Raw genomic sequence first — 23,412 nt, 5'->3', positions numbered from 1 at the left:
CAACACGCCAGCACGTCCCACACGCTAGCACTAGGGCGGAGCGGCAGCACGCGGGACGTGCCAGCCAAGTCTTCGTCCACCTCCAGCTTGGACCCTAACACCTGTAACACTAAACCCTGGCAGCCACCCACCTCCCACTACCAGTCTTACAGCATTTACCGCAGGTACACCAGCCTCACCGGGGCTCCACCGTCTCTACACCCACCTGTCCTCTCTGACCGCGTGTCTCTGCGCTGCTCAAGAGCCACACCTTGTCTTCTGTGTTCCTCTTCTTACATTTTATGTCTTAATGAATATTTAAAGAGATGAAGTTCACCTGGGGATGAGATGAAAACAAAGTGATTCAAATGTCTAATACTGTCTCTCTTTGTAGCGTAGTTTACTAAAACAGCAAATTGTCTCTCTTAATCAATTATTAGCGCTAATGATAGACAAACCCTTAACCCTCCCCTAAACCATGTGCTTTGCAAAAACATACATGAATCCATGCAGTCATCTTACAAAGACAGTAAGATACTTTCTCAAATTAACACACATAAACAGAATTTATCACCATAGTTGCCTGTAATGGTGTAATAGTCACCATTAATGTATTTTAGTGTTTTAAAGTCAGTTTGTTTGATCCGCATCAAAGACCACATTGTTACAGTGTTGCCTCGAGTTTGGTTTGTGTTCATGCGGCAGCTTTTACCATGCGCAAGGAAACTGCTCTCTGATTGGTCAGAATTTCCACGTGGACTTTATTGTTTTGTTGTCGGAGTTTTTTTTCTTTACTTTAAACCGACACTGTTCCACAGTTCGATCAGTTTGAATTAGGGATGCACGATATTGGATTTTTTGCCGATATCAGATGTGCCGATATTTTACAACTCATTTAGCCGATTGCCGATACCGATACCGATATTTTTTTCCCGCACACCTAATTGCAGAGATCATCAACTCTCTTCTGTATTGGAATTAGCGTGCAGTATAATGGTGATACTCTTATCACATTTGTTAAAGCGGTCGGGGTGACGGGTCTTGAGATGGTTAATCAAGTTTGTAGTGTTGAAAGACTTTGCCTTGGCTCCTCCTCGCATCACCGAAGCTGAGCAGTCATTGCAAATAGCAGTTCTGCTCTCTATTTCAGACATTTTGAAAAACTTCCAACACCACCGACATTTTGGCTTCTAACTCTCTCATGCTGCAGGTAGACACACGCGACGTCATCACGCTGCGCCGCGCAGGTCTTCTTCGCACCGGGGACATTGCGCCGAGGTCGGGCATTTAATCAAGTATGCAGCAGCCCATTATTTTATCAGTTAATTATATCGGCGGATATCGGCCAACACGCCCATATCCGATAGTTCATTTTTAAGCCAATATCGGCCGATACCAATAACGTGCCCATAATATCGTGCATACCTAGTTTGAATACCTCCGTGTTCTGTGAAATTGTTCATTCAGCCTATATTTATATTAGAGCCCTCACCTCGCCGCTCCCCGACGTTTGTCTGCGTGTCTCTCTTTGCAAGTGACAGCACCCGTTACCAACCCACAATGCACTGCTTTTTAGTTAACGTCCTACATTAGGTCCTACTTTAAGTCCGTTTATGTTCTCACCTGAATCGAACAGGACCGTGGGGAGTTCGATTGCGTGTTCTCACCTGTCCAAACGAACCGGACTTTCAGAGTCCGAAAGTCCGGACCAAAGCTGTCGTGTGAAAGCACCCTAAGGCTCGATTTACCTCGTTGTTAATAATGTATAAACAGATGTCATCACTAACAGCAGAAACCAAAAATGAATGATGTCTTAAACCTCTGCAACTAATATATAAAATTAGATGGTAAAGAAAAAGTATAACGAAATTGTCTATCACAACATGCACGTAACAGGAACAATAACAGACAATAATGTTCCAGCGTGCGTAGTGTTAATTTAATTTAAGTGTCTTTTGGTCTGAAGACTTTCTGATGTTGGTGGTGGCTGCGACGCTTCTATATTCTCTTCCTGTGGGAGAGTTTAATGACTTCTTTAAATGAGATCAACTGGATTAGAAGCAATTTGTTAGGCTTTTAGCGTCACCTGTGTTTAATATATACATCCCAGTTGTTCCTAATAATCTCACTGGCAAACTTTGTTATACAGTCTATTTTTTTCCAAGCCCCCTGGTGCCTATAATTTAACTTAACTCGGCAAAAAAACTAAATGTAGTAGTAAGCTACATTTCCTCTCCCTCTTAATTCCATGCAGTCCGAATATTTATATATGAAGCACTATTATTTTAGCTCCAGACTGAAGCAGCGATCATGTGTAAAGGAAGGTAACTGAGCTCTGATCACTTTATTTTGACCCTGCTCTCTTTTATCTCTGACCTTTCGTCCCCCAGCGGCTCTTTCGGAAGAAGACACGAGGACTTGAGCTCCTCGACCACCTCCTCCTCTACGACCACCACCACCTCCTCATCTGTTACCTCGCCCACAGGCCACCGCGGCCTGCTCTCCAGCCTGGGCTCCTCCTCCACCCGCACTGGCTCCACCAGTCTCACCAGCAGGTACGTGAACAGGACTCGAAGCTTGTAGATGTCACACTTTGTCTTTGAGCATTTGTTAAACTTTTTGTGACGGGTTAAAACTTTTAGTTATTTTAACTTTAATGTGAGCTCAGGATGTTTCTACTATCAAACCGGAGAGTACAAAGACCCTTGTTTTGTTGAAACATTTAATTTTAGTGTAGTTTTAGTCGACGCCGCAAAACATTGTACGTTTTCTCTCTTGAGAAAATATGACCTCCCTTCCAGTCTCCATCTTCTTGTTTTAACTTGTTTTAAAATTAACACTTTAAATATCAGCAGATCATCCATACAGTAAATGAACAATAAGAGGACGACATCTAAACATTACTTTTCATCATTGCTTCTCAATTAAATTGTCTGACTGAATCCGACAGCCGATGATCGCTCCTTTTTGTGCAGAAGAATGACGCGTAAAACGCCCCTTTTTCTGTGAGCGTGCACAGAGCCTGAAGCAGTTCACAACCACCTTGGTGATACCTGTCATCTCCAACCAGGTTACCCAGTTACAGGAATGATTGCTTGTATTTTGACAGACAGATCAGACGCACAGTGGGGGAAAATATGCGTTTAGAATGTCCGACAGCCGACCACTAACATTTTAGTTCCGTCTCGTCTCGTTGACGAAAACAAAACATGCGTGTCGTCAGAGTTTTTATTATCAACGATCTATTATTAGCTCCTTAACGTTTGTCGTCATTAGTTTTGTTAACGAAATTGGTTGCTAGAGTAATCATCTAGCCAAATTTCTTGTGAAGTTTTAAGTATTTTCAAGCTTAAGTAAGCTACTAAACTAGCGTGCTATAATATGAGAAATATGCAATCAGTTGTGACGAGCACATCCTTACGCGAACCCTGCGTTTTTGTGTATTTTAATAAAAATGGGGCCAAAATTCACAAACAGAACATCACGCTGTATTGAAGAAGTCTCGTGTCTAGACATTGAAACCAATAAACTCATTAGGAGGTATTAATTAAAGCAAGAAGTGGGGACATTTGATCATATCAGTCTTCATGTTTGTAAACAGCAAAGTCGCCCCCTGCTGGCCATGAGAGAGAATGCAGTATCTTTGAAGTGGCTTCTATTTTCAGACTAATAAAAAAAGATCAACAACCACAACATTCAGTATTACAATAAAAGCACTCAAATGGAAGCTTTGAGGCTGTTTCTTTAACAAATGCTACAAATGCTCGGTGTGTGTGAACAGGTACTGGTCAGAGGAGAGTGCAGAGAGGGAAAAGGACAAGGAGAAGGAGTCTGCTGCGGTCATCCCCACTATAAACACTGGCTCTACTACGACCACCACATCCACCACTACCACCGCCATATCTACCACTACCACCACTGGTACTGGCACTGGTCCTGAAAGACGCAGGTAACACAAACACACCTGTTTATTGGGTTGAGAGTTTCAGCTTCTTGTAGCGACATGTTTTATTCTTTGTTTTTAGCTTTAAAGTTAAAATCTTTAGGGCAAAGACTTAAATTATCTTGCTCGACTTCTTGTATTTATGTACTATATTTGTTTGTGTATATTAATGACATTTAAAGCTCACATATCGGAACCAACCCTCGACTGTAAGCAGCTGCAAACAGAATTGTTACTAACCTTAAAAGCTCCCATTAATCAAACAGTAATCCGGATGCGTTTCCTCTGTTTGAGAAGAGGGTGTGTGTGTCTGATCTTCAACTGTGTACACAAAGTGTGTAGGGAGGAGAGTTTGTCTGTGCGTGTGTGTCACAGAAAGCAAGCGTGTGTGTGTGTGTGAGAGAGTGGGGTCGAGTGCGTGTCTTCCTGTTGCCGTGCTGAAATAAGCCACCTGTCACAGTGGGAGCAGCTCAGGCCTGGACCGCTCCAGCGACTTCTCCTTATAAGGACGGTGGGCAGAAGCTGCACATTTTCCTCAAGGCCAAGTTTCTGTTCTGCGCAGAATGAGTTCATACGTCAGTGCGGCCAACAGAGGCAGAGGCACACAGAGAAAGTGCTAGAATAACTCATTGTTTTGGTTCCCAAACTGTGTTGCCTGTTTGAGCCTGATTGTGTTGTCGCAAGAGTTTAAACACAGACCTGAAGCCTGTTTTACAACACTCAAGGGTTGTTTTAAAGCTTTATATAACTCTAAGGAAACATACTAACAAACAACAGAGCAAACACATTAAAATACAATGATAACAGGTGCAAGGATACATTTTTTATTTGTGTCTTTGTGTCCATCAGGTCATATCTGACGCCAGTGCGAGACGAGGAGTCAGAGTCCCAGAGGAAAGCACGCTCCAGACAGGCTCGACAGTCCAGGAGGTCCACCCAGGTCAGTTTATCATCTTTTATTGTGTTAAACACTTGATGATTCTGATTGGTTAATTACAGCATTCCGAGGTCTGTTATTCCTCGAGAGCAGACCGTTGATAGGCATGCAGCTCTAATCGCACAATCCGGAAGGCTAACTGTAATCGTATCAATCCGCCGAAAGAAGTTCGGTACATTTTACGTCGGCCTGTTTACGGAGGGAAAAAAAGAACATCTGAGAGAAAGCAATAAAGGTTAAACGATGCAAAAACTGTAGAGACGGAGGTCTACAAAACTTAAGACCGCACATGAAGTAAACATTATACAGTACAGTCATATACTAGAAGCATATGGGGAGGAGCTGAGTGAGCGAGAGTGTAGTGGTGCAAGTGGGAGAAAACGTAACAATGTGGGCATGAGTTACATGAAGTGTCGGGGATCGGAGCAGCAGAAGAGCAGAGAAAAGAGTGATCGGTAGCTGTACGAACAATAGAACTAATGTAAAGTTTAGGCATGCTGTTTGCGTATTAAAATGAGGGAGTTAGCCTCGAAGCTAGCGACAGTTTCAGCCCCGGAGCAGAACAACAAGTCTCCCCTGTGCTTTCTGACTACGGTCTGGACGCTGAAGCAGGAGAGGTTAACAACAGCTTGGCTCGTTAGTTTCCTCCCCTTCATTCCCCCCAAAAAATTCAACAATTTAAAAACTATACGAACAACTAAAAAGAGAGTCCCACGTAAAAGACGATGTAAACAAACGGTGACCTGAAGATGCCCCTGGTTTGCATTACGGTTTTATAGCTCAAGACTGTTTGAATACATGTCGTCATTTCAGGTGAGACGGCATGTTTCGTGTACGCAGGCAGCACATTTTACAAGCTGTCAGATCCTGAGCTCTGTCTTTTCCTGCATAAACGTAGGATCTGAACCGTGCCAAAGACTCACGCTAAGAATTCAACATCGTAAAGAACCAGTTAGACTTTTACTGCAGAGCTGAATGTAGTTTAAATAAGAAGGTTAAGAAATAAAGCTCTCTTCATCCAGGGTGTGACTCTGACTGACCTGCAAGAGGCCGAGAAAACGATCGGCCGGAGTCGTCCCCCAAAGACCCGAGAGGAGGAGAAGGAGGAGAAGGAGAAGCAGGACAAGGAGAAGCAGGAGGAGAAGAAGGAGACGGAGACGAAGGAAGACGATTACCGATCAAAGTACCGCAGCTACGAAGAGGTACGTGTCCGCTCTGGACTTCTTTAAACCAAATTCAGGTTGCTGTGTCTTTAACTGTTGTTCTGTTTCCTTTCCTACCAGCGCTACCGGCCTTCGTCTTCCTCCTCCACCTCCGCCATTTCCACACTCAGCACTGCCTCCACCCCGTCCTACTCTAGCACCGCTTTGTCCTCCAGTTCGAGCTCCCTCAACAGGCCTAACAGTCTGACGGGGATCACCTCCTCCTACAGCCGTTCATCCAGAGATACGGAAAAAGGTCAGTAACTAAAGAGGGCACACCTTTTGCTATAAGGCTGATTAAGTAGCTCCTCTCTTTCCAAATACATGCATGAGCGTCCGTGGGAAACTACAAGTCAGCTTCAGGAAGGAAACACTGACCGCTTTGTTCCCCCGCGACCAAATCCCTCTTTTATTTCCCTCTGAACTCGAGCCAAGTCAGGTTGTTTTTATGTTTGTGCCGCATGAAGTCAAATCATTGACGTGCTTAACCTGAACTTTTCCACTTTGCCCTTCTTGTTAGGAATGCTTTATGGGTATTTGCACACTGTTGATGTCAGAATAAGACGTCTCTAAGTGTTTTCTGGGGAAACACAGGGCAGAGTTCGAAAGCAGGTCATTCACAGAAAACAAACGGATGTTATAATCACCGCTCTCAGCTCTTGTTTTCTAGGTTTCCTTTCCTGTATTTGCTCTTTTCAATGGTGCAGATCATTGTGTGTAAATTTGTTTAACCTTTTGTCGTTTGCTCGATGGACAGAGTTGGACAAGGAGGAGAAGGAGGGAGAGGACAAGTCTCAGCCTCGCTCCATACGGGATCGCAGGCGGCCCCGCGAGAAGAGACGCTCCACCGGTGTCTCCTTCTGGACCCAAGATGTAAGAGACTAGCACACGTTAGCTTTGTTTCCATGGAGCCTGATGCATTTTAAAGTTACATTAATATAAAGTGCACGTGTCTCTGAACTGTATTTTGTGCTGCAAAGTTTTGCACATTTCCTTGGTAATATCCTCAGCACTCCTGCAGAAACCGTACAGCTCTTTCACTACACTTTAAACAGATATATTGTACAGATACACGTAATTTTCTTTAATATTTTACATGTTTTTAAACTTTTTTAAAGAGTGCAGCCATTTTCTACTTTTTATTCTTCCATGATCACCCCTCTGTGTACGTCACAAAGCTGTTTGAGTTATATATAAGGTGGAGCGTGTAAACACTGGACCGTGTCAGATCACATCTAAAGTCCAAAGTGAATCCTCCAGGTGATTTCAATCAGAATGTAAAAGTGAACATTTAACTTTTCATCTTTTATCAAAGGTTACTTATTTTATGCTCGTAAATATTCATGTGCAGGATGATTTATGACACCTGCACAACCCCGAGGTTTCTCTGTGATCATGTGGATATTAAACACCCGGAGTCGTGTGTAACCCTCGTATCTAATTTTTTAATCTCAGGGTGATGAAAATGACCCCGACCAGCAGTCCGACTCAGAGGAGGGCAGCACCAAGGGAGACACACAGGTGACTGGACACACTCTCACACACACACAGGACAGAAAGTAGGCTTTAAAGCAGGAGCCCAAACCGAGCTCTCTTCTCTGGTGCTTCCTCAACTCATGAAGTCCAAGCAGGTCCAGCAGCCTTTGATATTCACCACTCCATGCGGCTATGATTTCCTCCCCGCCCACTTACATTCCCTCCGCACCCTCTGCAGCCTTTGAATTCCTATTGTCCCCACACCGCCTCCTCCTCGTTTCCATCTTCTGGTGATTGTCTGGTTGCTGAGGTGACCTTGCAGACTAAAAGTAGTCTCAGACATGGATCAGTTGGTTTTAAACATGCAGACGAACAAAGGAAAGGAAGTCTGGGTCACTGGGGTCAAAACACACACGCACACACGGATGAGACGGCGAAAGAAAACACTGTTCAACTCTCAGTTTTGTGCTCACAAACAAGAATTTCAAACAGGGATGAGCAAAATTAGCATTAAAGAAATATATAAACCCGTCTTCTAGTCCCCGAAACAAGATAAATAACTATAAAGACGCTTTTTAATCCATGCTATACATGGGAGACGCAGCACAGGGCAGAAAGGGCAGTGTTGTAAATACATCCTGTTTGAATGGGTGTGTCTGTTACAGTAGCACAGAGAGCAAACAGTAGTTGCCGGAGGACACACGCACAAACAGCTTGCAGCCATCACATACAGTAAGACAGTAAAAAGGGTGGAGCTGCAAAAGAGCACTCAGTAGGAAACAAGCAATTATCTCTGCTTGGAGATAGAAAGGCTCTTCCTTTTCAGCCCGGTAAACTTAATTATAAACACTAGGGCTGCACGGGATTGGAAGAAACTGACACTTCGATAACTATTTGTTACAAAAAAATCATACTTATTACTTTTTGGGACTGTAGGTCTATTTTCTTCTAACAAAACAAAACGCCTTACCTACTTTTTCAACCCTTAGTTCAGCGGTGAAAAAGTAGAGTAAACGGGTAATAAACATGGCCTGAATGACACATAGACTCATGGGCTACAGTTCGGATCATCTGCTCCGTCAACGGTCTGTTTATGTGGCCACCAGGACGAGGTGCTGCCTTCACTATCGTTGCATGTGACAGTAGCAGTAGCGTCGTTTGTTTACAGGCAGGCAATCTCGGATCCCATCGGCTGTAGTCTGACGACGATATAGCCTCTGGGGACAGCGGTGGATATGTCGGCCGTGTAGCCAGTGGTTAGCGATAAACGACTTCATTTTCCGCGTGCTGCATTGTTTACAGAAAAAGAACCCGTCGTTCTTGTGATTGACTTTAATTAACGGGTCTTACCTTTGCCGAAATTTCAACATCATGATGCAGATCATCTTCTCAAGAAGAGAAGAAAACTTTTAAAATGCAACGTTTGTTGAACGGAGGTCGCGTCGATCATTTCTGATGCATTCAAGGAAGTCGGGAAATCTGAACGCTGACCGGCTTTTGCGTCACGGAATTTATCTCAAGTTAAATTTTACATCTAGAACGGATTGTTAGCTGTTAGCATGCAGATGTCTGTTTATAGAGATCAATAAGAAGCTAAATCGTCGTCAGATCACCCTGATGGGAGCCGGGATTACGGCGCATTACATTACGGACTGTTTTTCCTGCATACGCCACCGCCTGCTGATACGTGATTGGTCAATATTACTCGGACTACAAGCGTACTACAAACGGAAACACTTGCCGCCCCTAAAATCCACGTCCTGCACAGCGGACAGTTCACTCTGTGCTCTCGGGAAGAGCGGCACTAAAGGGATATCAGACGGACTCTTCCTGTAGCGTTTTCGTTTTACAGCAAGCAACAAAACATTTGTCAGGCGTTACTATCGCACGTCCTGTGATGTGACGATTGCGCATGCTCACATCGCGATTGTAAAACGATATATGTGCAGCCCTAATAAGCAACAAAAAGTAAAAGAAAATGGTAGAGGATGATTTATAACAGACTCTTAAAGCATTTCCATTGCAAAATATTGAACCTTCAGAGATAAATTAATCAATGCTGCATTTATAAAACTCATAAGTCAAAGGCAGATTGTGGCTATAAATCTCTCGCTGTTTATCTCATCAGTATGTATGTAGATCATTTCCCTCGGAGGCTTCAGGACTCCAATCGTAGCCTCGTCATGTCACCGCCCTCAGGAAGCCCACTGCAATTTTAAAATAGCTGGAAGCCCAACCCTCCAACCCCCCGACCTCCATATCTGATGCTCGGCCCCCGTTCTCAGGGCTGCTGCACGAGCACAGCAGGCCTCCAGGCGCTGTCTGACACAGCAGCTGTTTAGGAACGAGTCTGCATGTATTTGTAGGTAGTGGTAGAGTGTGTAGGAGGCGGATCGCAAAGGTCAGGCTGATGCATACAGAGAGGCTGTGGAATCTGAGCGAGGAGGTTTAGAATGAACAACACGTCCTGTTTCATCCTTCTGTTCGGTTTGTTGTTGTATCTGTGAGCTCATTACTAATACGGTTTGTTACAGCCATTAACATTCTCCTTCATGTTTGCTTTCTTACAGAGTGACAGATTGTCCAGGTATGTCTCACCCCTTCATTTTACGCTCTTTGTTATGCTATCCGTGTTGCTAAGCGATCGTACTTTAAATACACTTCTACTTTTTATTTTTTTACAGCACTTCAAGCTTAGATCGTAATGACGCTCTTTTTAGTCGTGGGTATGGTGAAAGTCGGAGGACATACTCGAGCCGACTGGATAGAGACGACACCACTGACTATAAGAAGGTATATGACAGGATTTTACTTTAATGTGCTGTGATTTATTTGTCTTTTTACTGCTGTATATTTATGTTTTGTTTAATTTTTCCTGTACAGCACTTCATAACTTTGTTTTGCCAACATAAACACACTGTAAAAACTTCAATGTACTCGCATAACGTTAAAAAGTGTGATAGGTGACAGTACTCAAGGCTGAAAATGGTCTGAATATAAGACATTTATAAGAGATTTTTTTTCCTTGACATGCATCTGAAAAAGTGGGACTGTCTAGACTTTTAAATGCCAATATACGTTCACAACAAACGGCACCACTTCTCTGTAAAGCGAGGCCAGCTGTCACTCACAGCTGCAGAGCCAGGGGGATAAAAGACGGAGAGACGCAGTGAGTGGCTTAATAGTAGGCCAACTTAACAAACCTTTGAGGCGGCGTAATTACCGGTATGTCAATTTTAAGATAGTAGTTGTCACAGAGTGTAATGTTCAAAAATGGGGAGCCCAAAAATACCACGGGCCACCGCAGAGCTCAGTGCCGCGTCCTCCTGCGCTCTTAGAGGGCTTAGCCCGGCCCTCCGCCCTTTGGTTAAGCTCCTGGGAGTCCCCCAGGACTGGGCATGCCCTCCCCGGCCTGGAAAAACGGGCCACCGTACCGCCACGTCTTGCTAACAGTCTTGCTAACAGGTGTCCTTAAAGCGGCCGCTTCCAAGAGTTTGACAGAACAGTGTGTGAGTGAGTTACTGGAAAACGGAACCAAGGTCAGCCCGTTACCCGAGCTGTCGTCGAGACTGACATTTAATTTAATTTAAATGTAAAGGATATTAAAAACGTGATTTTTTCGAAGTTTTTCGAAAAAGAATTGTCTCTAAAATCAGGGTCGTCTTATATTCGGACCAGTACTGTACTTTTGTTTGTTATAATTCTTGACTGCTGGATGCGTCTGCACCTCCCTCCCTTCAGCTCTACGAGCAGATCTTAGCTGAGAACGAGAAGTTGAAGGCCCAGTTACGTGACACAGACCTGGAGCTGGCAGACTTGAAGCTACAACTAGAGAAGGCCACACAGGTACGCTCACCTCCTGCTGCTTCACCTGATCAGTACTGATAACATAAGTAGACCTCTTAATGAGACTTGTATTCTTTCCTCCTTGCAGAGGCAGGAACGCTATGCTGACCGATCACAGCTTGAGATGGAGAAAAGGGTAATCCGACCTCTTATATCATCACAGCTCTGTTACATTCCTGTTTAACTCGACCTCTCTCAGAAGTGCGTCTGTCTATTGTAACACTCCCGCTGGGTTTATGTCTGAAGGTAACAAGCAGGCCCCAATATCATCTGGGTGGCGGTATGATCTAAACCTGAGTTTTTGTATCAGTCTCCTCTCTGCTGCTTCCTGTCGTGTCACACGTGCCCTTGTAGCCGGGGTCAAAGGGGACTTCCTCCCTCCTCGCCACCCAGAACACCTGCCACCTTCTCTCTCACCTGTTTATGAACCTCAGAGGCAGCGTGTGGTCACCTCTTCTCAAGCTTATTTTGTCATTTTTCTGTGTGATTATTTCAGTTTCTGCAGGACGTAGAACATTTTTAAACTGTTGAAAGAACTTTGTGCATGTGTGTTTTCATGTGTTCACCCTCTCAGTATAATGCTGTTTCTTCAGCTGTGCAGCCATTAAACTCCTCATTCATTCATTTAAAGACACATTCAAGAAAATCTGCCATCTTTCTTTTGTCTTTATAACATTTTATGAAACAAGAATGTCCTTTTTTTTTCTACAAAAAAGGCATTCTGACCCTCTGTTAACGAGTCATTTCATCTCTTACCATCCAATACAAACATCATTTGTCATCCCTGCCTTTCAATATCCTCACTCATACATACTGTATAAGTATATACAACATATATACTGTATACAAGAAGTGGGTGTAGCTACTGTGAAGTCATCCTTTGGTTTGTAGAGTCCTTTTAGGTTCGGACTTCGATTAAGAGAGGTAGCGTTAGCTTGGTTAGCAAGGTGCATCCGTAGTTTAAGGTAAAATCTTTCCAGAAACCCAACTCGTGTACAAAAAATTGACTACTTCCTGTAAGAAGTATTTGAATGCACTTAATTGTAAGTAATCTTTTGTTTTGCTTCGCATGAAATAAGCTGCGTCCCAATTCAGGGGCTGCGTCCTTTTAAGGACGCATTGGAAGGCCGCGTCAAAGGCTCCTTTTCCCGGTCCACGAAGGATCCATCTGGTGCATCCTTCGTTGCCCAACGTATCCCGAGATTCATTATGCGCTAATTCAAACGAGATAGCGGACTCTTAAGCGTCCGAGGAATACACTTTTAAACGTGAAAGTTTTTGGTTTCAACTCAGTCGAATAGCTAGAAATACAAGTTTTAAAAATAACGTAAGAGTAGTTAGCGTGCTAGCTCCCTTTTGCTAGGCTATGGCGATAAACGGTAATTGCGGGAGCACACTTCCCAGATATCTCGACAGTGTTGCATGTGTGACGTCCACGGTTGGCTCCGGTTGTAAGAAGTAGGATTGTTTCATACACGTCTATACAATCTGAATTCCCTTTGCAGCCAGTGCAGTCGCCCCCTGCTGGCCTTTAGAAAGAATGCAGGCTTTAGGCACTCCTCCTTAGGCTTTTATTTTGAAACCAGAGGCTTTATACGTCCACTTCTTTTATACCGTCCGTGTGTTTTCACCACTCGGTACATAAGTCTGAACTGGCTGTTGCTTGTAGGTGCCTCACATGACATGCGTGTGTTCAAGTGTGTGTGCTGTCGCTACACCCCTCACCATCTTCCACACCTCTTCATGCAGTGTGTTTCTGCTGATTGTCTCCATGAAATGTCCGAGTCCTGAGTTAACCTGCCTTTCCTCCGCCCTGCAGGAAAGAAGAGCTCTAGAAAGGAAGATTTCTGAGATGGAGGAGGAACTTAAGGTAACAACACACACTCACACACACACACACACACACACACACAGACAGAGAGTTATGTTTCATTTCCATTAATGGAGGCAGGATCGCAGCGAGTGTGTAGGTGGTACTTGTGAGTTCTAACAGCCGTCACTGCAGAGTATGAGTGTCTCTTTATAGATACACATGTGGTATTCATCTCAGATGCCCTGATGCTTGAAATATTGTGTTCAAACTTTGGTCTTATTAAAACTACCGTATTGGTCGGAATATAAGACATACATCTGAAAAAGTAGGGTCGTCTTATATTCAGGGTTTAGACTTTTAAATGCTAATATACATTCACAGCATTAGACGGCGCGACTTAGCTGTAAAGCCAGTGTACCCCTCATGACTGAGGCCAGCCGCCACTCATAACGCCAGGGGGATGAAAGATGGAGAGACGCGGTGATCGTCCGCAACAAAGTGGCTCAAAAGTCGGACGAATTATTCAACAACTGAGGCGGAGATATGATGTCAATTTTCGGATAATTGTTATCAATGCAGCAGAGTCATTTAACAAGCAGCCAAGAAATACATTGTGGCAGAGGGTAATGTTTGAAGACAGCGAGCCCAAAAAATGGGCTAAGCTAACAGATGCTAACACAGACAATCGTACAGCAGTCCTTAAAGCGCCTCCTTCGAAGAGGCTGGCAGGAGCGTGTGTGAGTGTGTTACTGAAGAACAGAACCCTTTTGAAAGAGCTTTCATCCAGCTGTTCCAAGACTGCTGTCACTTCACTTTGATGGTTAATGATTTATTAAAATGTTTAAAGGCTTTTTATTTCATTTAAATGTGACATTTTAATGTAAAAGATTTTGAGAATGTGATTTTATTTTAACGGTAAAGTAAAATTTGGTCTTCAAAAGTGAGTCTTGAAAAGTGGGGTGCGTCTTATAATCTGTGTCGTCTTATATTCAGACCAATACGGTAATATACTTAACGGAAGAAATGAGAGATACCATCGCAGAACAGACAGTCAACGGATTTGTAACGAAAATACAATATGTGTCACAGTCATTACCTCGTTAGTCCAATATCACGGCAGCCAATAGGAATGATGGTGATGCATGTACTGTTTCTAATAAGGCGTATGATATGGTTGATAAACAATATATATCGCTGCCACAGTCACAGTTGCCAGTACAAGCCCGAATATAAGACGACCCTCGGTCCTCGTCCGCCTTTCGTCTTGTAGAATTCTAACACAATTCTTCCGTTGAAAGAACAGTCTAAGATTAAGGGCGATCTATCGGCAGAAACTGAATATAATACCGTAAAACTTCAATTAATAGTACATTTTATTTACTAATCTCTAAACTCACCCTGCCTTTGTTTTGGACCAGTAAATGTGACGTGTGGTGTTTGAGTGTAGGGGGAAAAAAACTCTCGTTTATTAGAAGCTTTACGGTATGTATGCTTTCTAATAGGTGTATTAGCTCGTGAAAATGACAATCAATGTGTGTTTGTTTCCTAAGAATGAGGTTGTGTTATTCTGCAACTACAAAAGCCCAGAATGGACAAACTAAACACTTCCTCTATAAGAAAGACTTTTGCAATTCGCAGTTTAGCAGCTAATCTAGCAGTTATTACTTGGTTGCAATCTGCAGCCTCACCTCTAGAGGCCACTAAATCCTTCACAATGCATTAAAAAAACCTCCACAGATCCTCATTTATTTGCAGCCTGACAGCAGCCTCATGCTCACACACACACACACACACACACACACACACACACACACACACACACACACACACACACACACACACACACACACACGCACACACACTCCTGTCAAGCTGTTGAATCTGAAAGATTTCCGATGACTCACGATGCGATGACACCTGTATTTCTTGGCTGCCTGAGAGATTATTTGGTCCGTGTCCAAAGTGAAGACGTCAAGGAACACTTCCAAAACAAGTCACACCTGGCTTAAGTTAACACGTCAAGGGCTGACGTAACAACCCCTACGGTTATCAAGGTGTAAGGTTACTAACAACCCCTGATTGGTCTTTAAATCAGTGTCCATCTAATGTTATAAATATGCAAACATGTAGTCCTAAAAACCTCCACTTGTGCAAATGTAGTTCAATCACTGAAAGACTTTTTCCCTGCCCACGACGCTACATTCATCAGTATTCTGTTCAGGCCACGTCTCAGGTCAGCTGCGGTAATCTATGTTGACACAACATTTAACTTCCTCTCTTCAGACGGCCAATTAAACGCTCCCTTTCTTTAAAATTCGGCGCAAGAGAGGGAGAAAAAAAGAATCCATTAAATTCTGGTAACGCGGTGTTGTTCCCTTGGCTGTGATAACAAAGTGTGTTTATTTTTAGGTGCTAGACAGCTGGCCGATCTTATCAGTGTCACTTTTCCGTTCTATCTACAAGCATCACGCTGCAGCGGAGAAAAAGCTCTTAATCATTCCTTCCAAAAATCTGTCCCCATTTTCTAACAATCTTCCTTTTCTGTTTTCCCTCTTCTCCTCCTCTCGGCCCCTCTCTCCTGTTAATTTACGCTCTCCTGTCTTTCATTAACCCTCCTTTTTTTACACCTCCTCCTTCTGCCATTCTTTCACCCCCTCCTCCCTCTCCTCCCTGCCCCCCTTTTTCTCTGTTCTCCTGTGTTGTGGTTGTTGTTTTCCCCCCCTGCAGAACCTCCCCCAGGTAAAGCAGGTTCAGGCCCTGCGGCAGGTTAAAGAGCGGCTGCAGGCTGAGAACCGGGCGCTGTCCCGCGTCTTGGCAAAGCTCACGCAGTCCGCCTGCAGCCAGCTGCCCACCGTCGACCTCTAAAGCCACGTCCGTCTGTCCACCACCATCTCCTCCTCCTCCTCTTTATTCTACCTGTTCTTCCTCACCCTCCCCCTCCCCATCCATCGTTCTTCTCATGCTCCATTCGTGCTCTGCCCGCACCCATAGACAGGCAGGTGCCCAGCCGCCCACTGGTTTTTGTAAACTCCCCTTTCCGCCCCCCTCTGCCTCCCCAGAGCTTTTGGTTTTCAGATTGGGGAGGGTGTCTTTTTTTACAACAGGACACTCTCCTTCTACAGCACACAACAGGCAGGTGATATTTGCACCTTTCAGCTTGTAAGACATATAAAATATGTCAAATTAGAGGAGAAAAAGCTTCGGTAAGTATCATTTAAGGCACATAACCCCGTGACGTGCTGTAAAGGAGAGTGTCCTCTTTGTAGTTCCTAGTTGTGATGCTTCCTTCAGAGGGAGCTCAGTTGTTCCGTTTGGCTTGTTCTGGCTTCTTTTGCATGAAGTGGCTTCCTTTTTGTTTTTTTGGCATCAAAATATTTTTGGTCCAAATCTTCAGAGACTTTTTTTTTTTTCTTTCCCTCTCTTTCTTTACTCCCCAAGTTTGACTTCGACTGATCAATCAATCAATCAGTCAACAAAGGGTGAAGTCAGCTGCATGCAGCAACACGTTGTATGTGGAGGTGAAGCATTGTGCCCATCGAGTTTAAAGAAGCTGTATTTCAGAACAGGATCAAAATGTTTGCAAGCTTTGATCAATAAAGGAAAGTTTGTTTTTTAGGGGAACTGAAAGTCTGTCTTTGTCCTCGCCACCACAGCTTCTGTTCATTCTGTTAAAGGAGAGTCGAACAACGTTGGTGTACACACGATCTAAAGCCACACAGCTTTGTGAACTTCCAAAAGTCTTTTATTGGAGATATTTAGGTTCATCATTTTGTAACGTATTAAACAGCAATGTTGCAAATAGACGAAAATTCAAGTTCAAAATATCAGAATCTTTGTTTTTCCCCTTTTTGCAGACAAAATGCTAAACACTCGCTTATAAACAGACTAAACATTGGTGTCGTCTTTATCAGGCATAACCTCGAATACTGAACCCAGCAGGTGTCTTCTGGTTTTAAAAATACCTTTTAAGTCTTGAAGTCCGACTCTTCAATCGATAAGTCACGTTCACAAATTGTATCAGTTTTTGGTGTATGAACTGTGTCCAAATCCAGGGGCTGCAGCCTACGGAGGACGTATGTGAAGGCCGATTGCGTCCCATTTCGAAGGCTCCTTCAGGTGCGCCCTCCTTTCCCTGGGCCACGAAGGATCCATCGGGTGCATCCTTCACGGCCTAACGTATCCCGAGATTCATAGCTCGCCAATTCAAACCAGTTGGCGGACTCTTAAACGGTTTCAACTCGGTTGAATAGCTGCTATACAAATGTCTTAAATGAAAGGGGCCTTGACACAAATTATCTTTAAAATAACAGGTTAAGTTGCGTGACATTAGTTATGCTAGGTAGTTAGCCCGCTAGCTACTTGTTGCGACAGAAGCGGTGTTTGGTGACGCAAGGTTAAGCGCGGGAACAGCTGGTGACGCAAACAGGAAATCCTCCGTAGACCAGACCGTCTCGTTTCAGTTCGGCTTTAGCGTCTACACAGGCTACAAGTGACTCATCCTCCGTAGACCGCGTCCTTCGAACGATGCAGCCCCTGGAATGAGACACAACCATAACCCAATGTCATTGGATGTAGTTTGCAGCCTGAATAACATATTACAACTTGGGTTTCTCGTCACCGCCTTCCATTAAATTGTAATCCAGCTGTTAAAAGATGCTTTAAACATCCTAAAATATGAGTGCAGAGGATCTGGAGACATTTTGGCATTGTTCAAATTCAGCCGTAATTATCAAAGGATTATCAAATATTGCAATGCATCCTGGTCCACATCCTGTAGCCACTGCAGACACAGCTCCAGGAGCAAAAACGGCCCCTTCAGAAGTCCTGCGATGATTCTATCATGACGGTATTTGCACGCGCATTATTTTCTTTGACATAAAAATGCGTTACTCCCGACACCTCCCGGGTTCTGTATGATATAATACCACAGTCGACACTTTAAATTTCGCTTCTTAAATTAGATGAAACTATAGATGATATAAAAAACACTCTTTTATCTGCTGTGAATTTTTGCGGCTGCAGACGAGCAGCCGGTCAGACTCTGCATGGCTTTCTCAGGATCTTTGGCCTGTGGTGTGCCCGCTTTTTTCCCTCTCTCTCTCTTTGAAGGATGTTTTATTTATTTTTTTAAAAAAAAGGACAAAACAAAACATGAGAGATGCTGTGTGACTCCGAGATTTGCTTTACACAGGCTGCAATTAACACATGTGTCAAACCGGCCTGACTGGTTTAACGACAAGCCCGTCGTCTGTCGAGACTCGTCTAACCTTTTTCTCTCCGTTTCCTTTCTCTCTCCTTTCAGACGCTCCCAGACTTGAAAGCCGACAACCAGAGACTAAAGGACGAGAACGGAGCGCTCATTCGAGTCATTAGCAAGCTTTCCAAGTAGAACCCACCCCCTTTTTTCCTCCTCACCCCGACCTGTCTTCTGCACCCCCTCTAGTCCCCCATGGCAGCGACTAATGGAATTGCACATTTAGATATTAATTGCAACAGACATCAGAGACAAGACTCCTTTTATTCCTTCTTTATCCCAACCTTTTTTTTTGTTTCGTTGTTGCTCCTATTCCTCCACCGCTGCAGCATCCATCCATCCATCCATTCGTCCCCTATCCTCGACTATTCTCCACTTGATTGAGTCCCGGTAGAGCCGCCGAGTTTACAGAGCAGGAAAGGGAAACGGGGGTCGTGTGATGAGCATGTAAAAGCATCGTGTGGGGCGGGAACAAGCCTGAGAACTATTTAACCAATAAGCCTTAGTTGTACATAAAGAGAAAAACACTCTGCATCGATCTCTTCTCTCTCGGCTATCACTGAACGACAGATATTATCCAACACCTGATTTTATTTGTGCCACAATCTTTTTTGTTTCCTCTCCCTGTGGAAGTGTTGTGTGCTGTGCGGTTTCCCCCTCTCCTTAAAGTGCCACTTCTTCTTTTTTTTTTGCCCCTATATCAGCTCCTTGTGGCCCCCTTTTTTATTTTATTTTTCACCCCCACACACACGCTCCTCCATTTTTTTTTCTCGTACCTCTGTGTGTCTTCCTCCAAGAGGGAAAAAAATTTGAATTCTCGCTTTAGCGAAAGAGGCGGACCTGGTGGAATTTAAGCTTTCACTGTATGTGCAATATGCATCTTCTTTTCTTTTTTTTAATGCTTTAATGATGAGTCCATCACACGTAGGATTTTTCACTCTTCCACCGCTTCCATCGCTCACCTTTTCCTCTTTTTGTTTTAAGTTTGTAGTGTAGTCGGTTTATACTCTGTATTTCTCACTTTGTTTTAGCAGGTACTGAGTGACGCTGTATATACCTGTATGTATTTGTTTGAGACCAGCACATGGCATGCGTTTATGGTTCCCGTCTGTTACTATTAAAAAGTATACAAATTCCAGAGGACAAAAAGGTGTGTTTTAATTCTTCTTTTTCTTTTTATAGTCTAAAAAACATTGGCTACAGTACAGTAGAGCCTCTCCGTTACACGGGACAGACGGCAGTGTTCAGTGCTTTTCTTTTTGTTCCAGTTTAAAAATAAGTGTTCACATAATTGTGAGATTAAAAAGAAAATAATCGCTTCACTACATTTCACTTTCATTGTATTCAGTATCTTGGAAGAGTGCTGTTACTTTTTGTTTCCGAATTTTTTAAAGCTGTAGTATTATAGCCGAGGTGTTGTCACTAAAAAGTAAAAAAAAGAAAAAAAAAAGAATATCTTAGGTATCGCTAACCCGTTTCCTTTTTACAATGTCTACATGCACTGTCGATGCCATGTGAGGAGTCGTGATGTCAGGTTATAACGCAGAATCGCCACCGTCAAATATTTCATGCATCTGAAGACATTTTATGCATTTCAGTGGCCTTTTAAGGATATTTTAGTAAAAGAAGTTTAAAGAGAAAAGTCACTGCAGATGGACTGATGACCATCTTCTCTGGTTTAGACTTTTTTTTTTTTCTTTTTCTTTTTTTTTTTCCCGTCATCTTGTAAAATAGGTGTGTGGCTTAATACATGCAAGCTGTGCTGTGACTACCAACCACTGAAGAGTTCATTAAAATAAACTTGTACATTGTAAAGTTCCCACGTCTGATTCTTTTTTCAAAGTTGTTGTGCTGCTCATGAAAGTTCACTGTTTACACTGGTTTCATTTGATCTGTATGAATCATCCTCTGTGAGAGACGAAGCAACATTTTCTCAGATACTTTTGGTGGTAAGAAATCCATTTGTGTTTCTTTTAGGCTTTTATGAATCATGACTCATTAGTCTCAATACTTTAGTTTGGATCAATAATTTATAAGGTAATTTTTTTCACTTTTTTGGGGTTCCTTTTTTTTTTTTTTTTAATCTATTTATACGATAAGCTTTTATTGATCCCCCACAGGGGAAATTCACTTGTTACAGCAGCTCAAGAGAGGCAAATTAAAACAGTACTCAAGTAATAAAAATAGACAAAAAAGTACAGGTGGCTATAATATATAATATAAATAATATAAATGTGTAAATGATAACTGTAAGAAAAATAATAGTAGTAGTAATAAATCTATACACACGATGTACACATTTTTCCTTGTCGATAGATTAAATAGATTATTTTTCTGCACAGAAAATTGTACAGTTAAATGATAAAAACACACATGGTGTGCAGCATGATTACAACCAGAAATGAGAACTGGATTGGTTTTATTTCGAACATGTTATAAAAAGAAGGTCATACAGAAAACAATAATTACACAACTAGAAAGCACAACGCAGTAACAGATTGTCGAATATTTGATGACTCTGTACACACATCCGACAGGGAGTGGGAAGAAGTACAGACTTATTTAATCCCCCCCCCTCTCCATAAATCATTTTTCAATTATTTTCCAGCTTCCTTAAATATAAATCTCAATAATGATTTACCTAAACTTACCTATATATATATATATAGTTTTAATACAAATATATTACTAATATGTTCATATATCAAATATATAAAGTCATTATTTACATAATTATTTATTGTGACCAAAAATATGAATTCACTATCGATATAAATGTATATAAATAACAAACCAATAAATAAACACCTGGTTATAATCAAACACCTTCATCCCTGTACCTTGTGAAAATCACATCCTTATACCTCTTATTGAATTGGTTTATGTTTGGACATCCCTTCAGCTCATCATTCAAACTGTTCCATATTTGGTTAAACCACAAACCAAGATGAACCACTGTCACAAATTGTTGCATGTAAACCATTAAAAAATCCTAACTTCTTTTTGAATGTTAACACAGTTTGGTGTGGCGTTTTCTTTTTTTTATTAATCTATTAATTGGGATTATTTGAAAAACGGGTACAAAAAAGTACAACAGATTTAAATATGGAAGCAGTCATCAGCAATGTAAAGATGTCTGTAATGAAATCTTGTTTCGTTACCTTTATATTTCTTCTACAATAAGTACAGGTCTATTTTATTATTATTAGTGATAGCTGTGATAAAGCAAGAGTGTATAAATCATGAAAATGGTTACAGTACACAATAAAAATATCTCTCTATAAAAACGACTATTTATTCTCTAGCAAATTTAGACTTAGAATCAGTCAGAGTAACTGTGGCGCTGATTCTGGAAACACACGTTACCTTCTTGATTATGATCTTGATTTTTTTTCACACCTCAAACAACAAATGAATTCACCTCCAGAGGAAGTCCTTTCGGTATATACATTCAAAACTACTCGCATAGCTGCACAAGGGGAGGGGTAATAAAGGGATAATTTAGTTGTACTGGCCCTTTAAGGCTGTTATACACTTATACCAAGTCATATATATCTATGAGGTCACTTCTTGTACAAACATTACTTGAACTGTACAAGCTCCTTCTCCATCAGGGAGCAGTTATTTCACCGTTGCTACACTCAGTTACACCAGCAGATGGCGCACAGCTTTGCACACAATATTCACCTCTAGTGGAGTTTTTCATCTGGAGAGCACACGTTTCTTATGAGGGCAAATTCAGCCTTCAATGCAAATGTTACACTAAATTAGACATGCAGAATGAGAGGTCCTGGGTTGTGTTTAACTTCATTAGCTGCACATTATAAAGGTAAAGGTCTTGACCTATCAGGTGACCTATACTCATACTTTCATTAGTATTCAAGGGGAAAGATTAAGTAGATACAAAAACATGTCAAATGCCAAAAATCCCATAATGTCCATTTACATCGAGTCTCATTTTGTGAGAGCATTTCATTATTATTTTCTGACCCAGAATCCTCTGCAAGAAGAAGAAACAGAGTGGCAAGGTTGTCAAGTGGCTTTTTGCATCTCCAAGGCGGCCATTTTTTCTTCATAAACATGTGAAGCATGTACGAGCAATAAGGTCAAAGTTCAAGGTGAACAAAAAAGGTTTATACTTTTTATCAGCTGCTGCTGTATTGACTACTTTAAAATGATTATGTAATTATTGTAATCTCAGATGGCTCGGCTCAGACTAAGATGATCTGCAGTTACAGAATGAAGCAGTAGCAGCTCACTCCTCTTTAAACCTGTGATGAAGTGCTCCAATATTTACATTCAGCTTTGGGGGATAAGCCTCTTGTATCTGCAGTAATTGCCCCGAGTCATGCAAAAGTGTTTGTCCTCTTTATTTTCCACTGCCTCAGCGCGTGGTTAGGAGGTCTGGTTTGTGTCTGCGCTCTGATACGGACACGCTTCCCCGACCGTCCCGAGCACAAAGTCTTCATCAAGATCTCGACAGAAGGAAAAAAAAAAAGATCTCCTCGACAGATTCTTGGCCGTAAAAAGTCAACAAGTAATTATAGTAACAAATGGCTTCAATTAACGCTGTTTTTTCTCGTGGTGTTAGTCTGGCTCAGAAGCAGGGAGGGCAACATCAGGCGGTTAGTTTCTGTCATTGGAGTGTGTTCTGATGCTTCACCTGCATTTTCATTAACATCTGTTCGAGATGATGAATGATTCTTCTTCTACACTTTGGCTGCGGAAACTTCAGGACTTAATTTCGTAACTTTTTCATGTGTTTACAGCTGTTTTTGAGCGTCTATAGTCATGGCAGCTCTTTAAGACTGTAGACATTGGGGGGAATTTTTTCCCTCCAGGATTTTGTTACCTTTCCCCGTGATTGTTGCAACCAAAAACGTCTGATTTCATGGCAGCGTTTAAAAACGTTACGATGTTTTGAGGCTTTTCTTTTCACTCTTTAACACATCACACATCCAT

General features: G+C 42.4%; 1 protein-coding gene across 2 annotated transcripts in view; it reads left to right on the top strand.

Moving 5' to 3' along the window:
- The window catches only part of ppp1r12a (protein phosphatase 1, regulatory subunit 12A), a 63,057-nt gene extending 42,788 nt beyond the window's left edge, over positions 1–20,269 (top strand). The window contains exons 13-26 of one of the 2 annotated variants that reach the window (XM_069670698.1): positions 12–164; positions 2,370–2,534; positions 3,761–3,928; positions 4,772–4,862; positions 5,882–6,061; positions 6,143–6,317; positions 6,819–6,934; positions 7,517–7,582; positions 10,108–10,124; positions 10,222–10,330; positions 11,279–11,383; positions 11,472–11,519; positions 13,203–13,253; positions 18,499–20,269. In XM_069670698.1, the coding sequence (XP_069526799.1) occupies positions 12–164; positions 2,370–2,534; positions 3,761–3,928; positions 4,772–4,862; positions 5,882–6,061; positions 6,143–6,317; positions 6,819–6,934; positions 7,517–7,582; positions 10,108–10,124; positions 10,222–10,330; positions 11,279–11,383; positions 11,472–11,519; positions 13,203–13,253; positions 18,499–18,585 (1,531 nt within the window). In that variant the 3' untranslated portion in view covers positions 18,586–20,269. The other variant, XM_069670699.1, reaches the window with a different exon arrangement.
- Positions 20,270–23,412: the final 3,143 nt, after the last annotated feature.

The sequence above is a fragment of the Semicossyphus pulcher genome, unplaced genomic scaffold (genome assembly GCF_022749685.1).
Source record: "Semicossyphus pulcher isolate SPU_LCO1_2020_fin unplaced genomic scaffold, fSemPul1.0.p SCAF_20, whole genome shotgun sequence".
NCBI classification, from domain to species: domain Eukaryota; kingdom Metazoa; phylum Chordata; class Actinopteri; order Labriformes; family Labridae; genus Semicossyphus; species Semicossyphus pulcher.
Note: the sequence above shows the minus strand (reverse complement) of the source record. Positions and strands in the feature narration are given on the sequence as shown.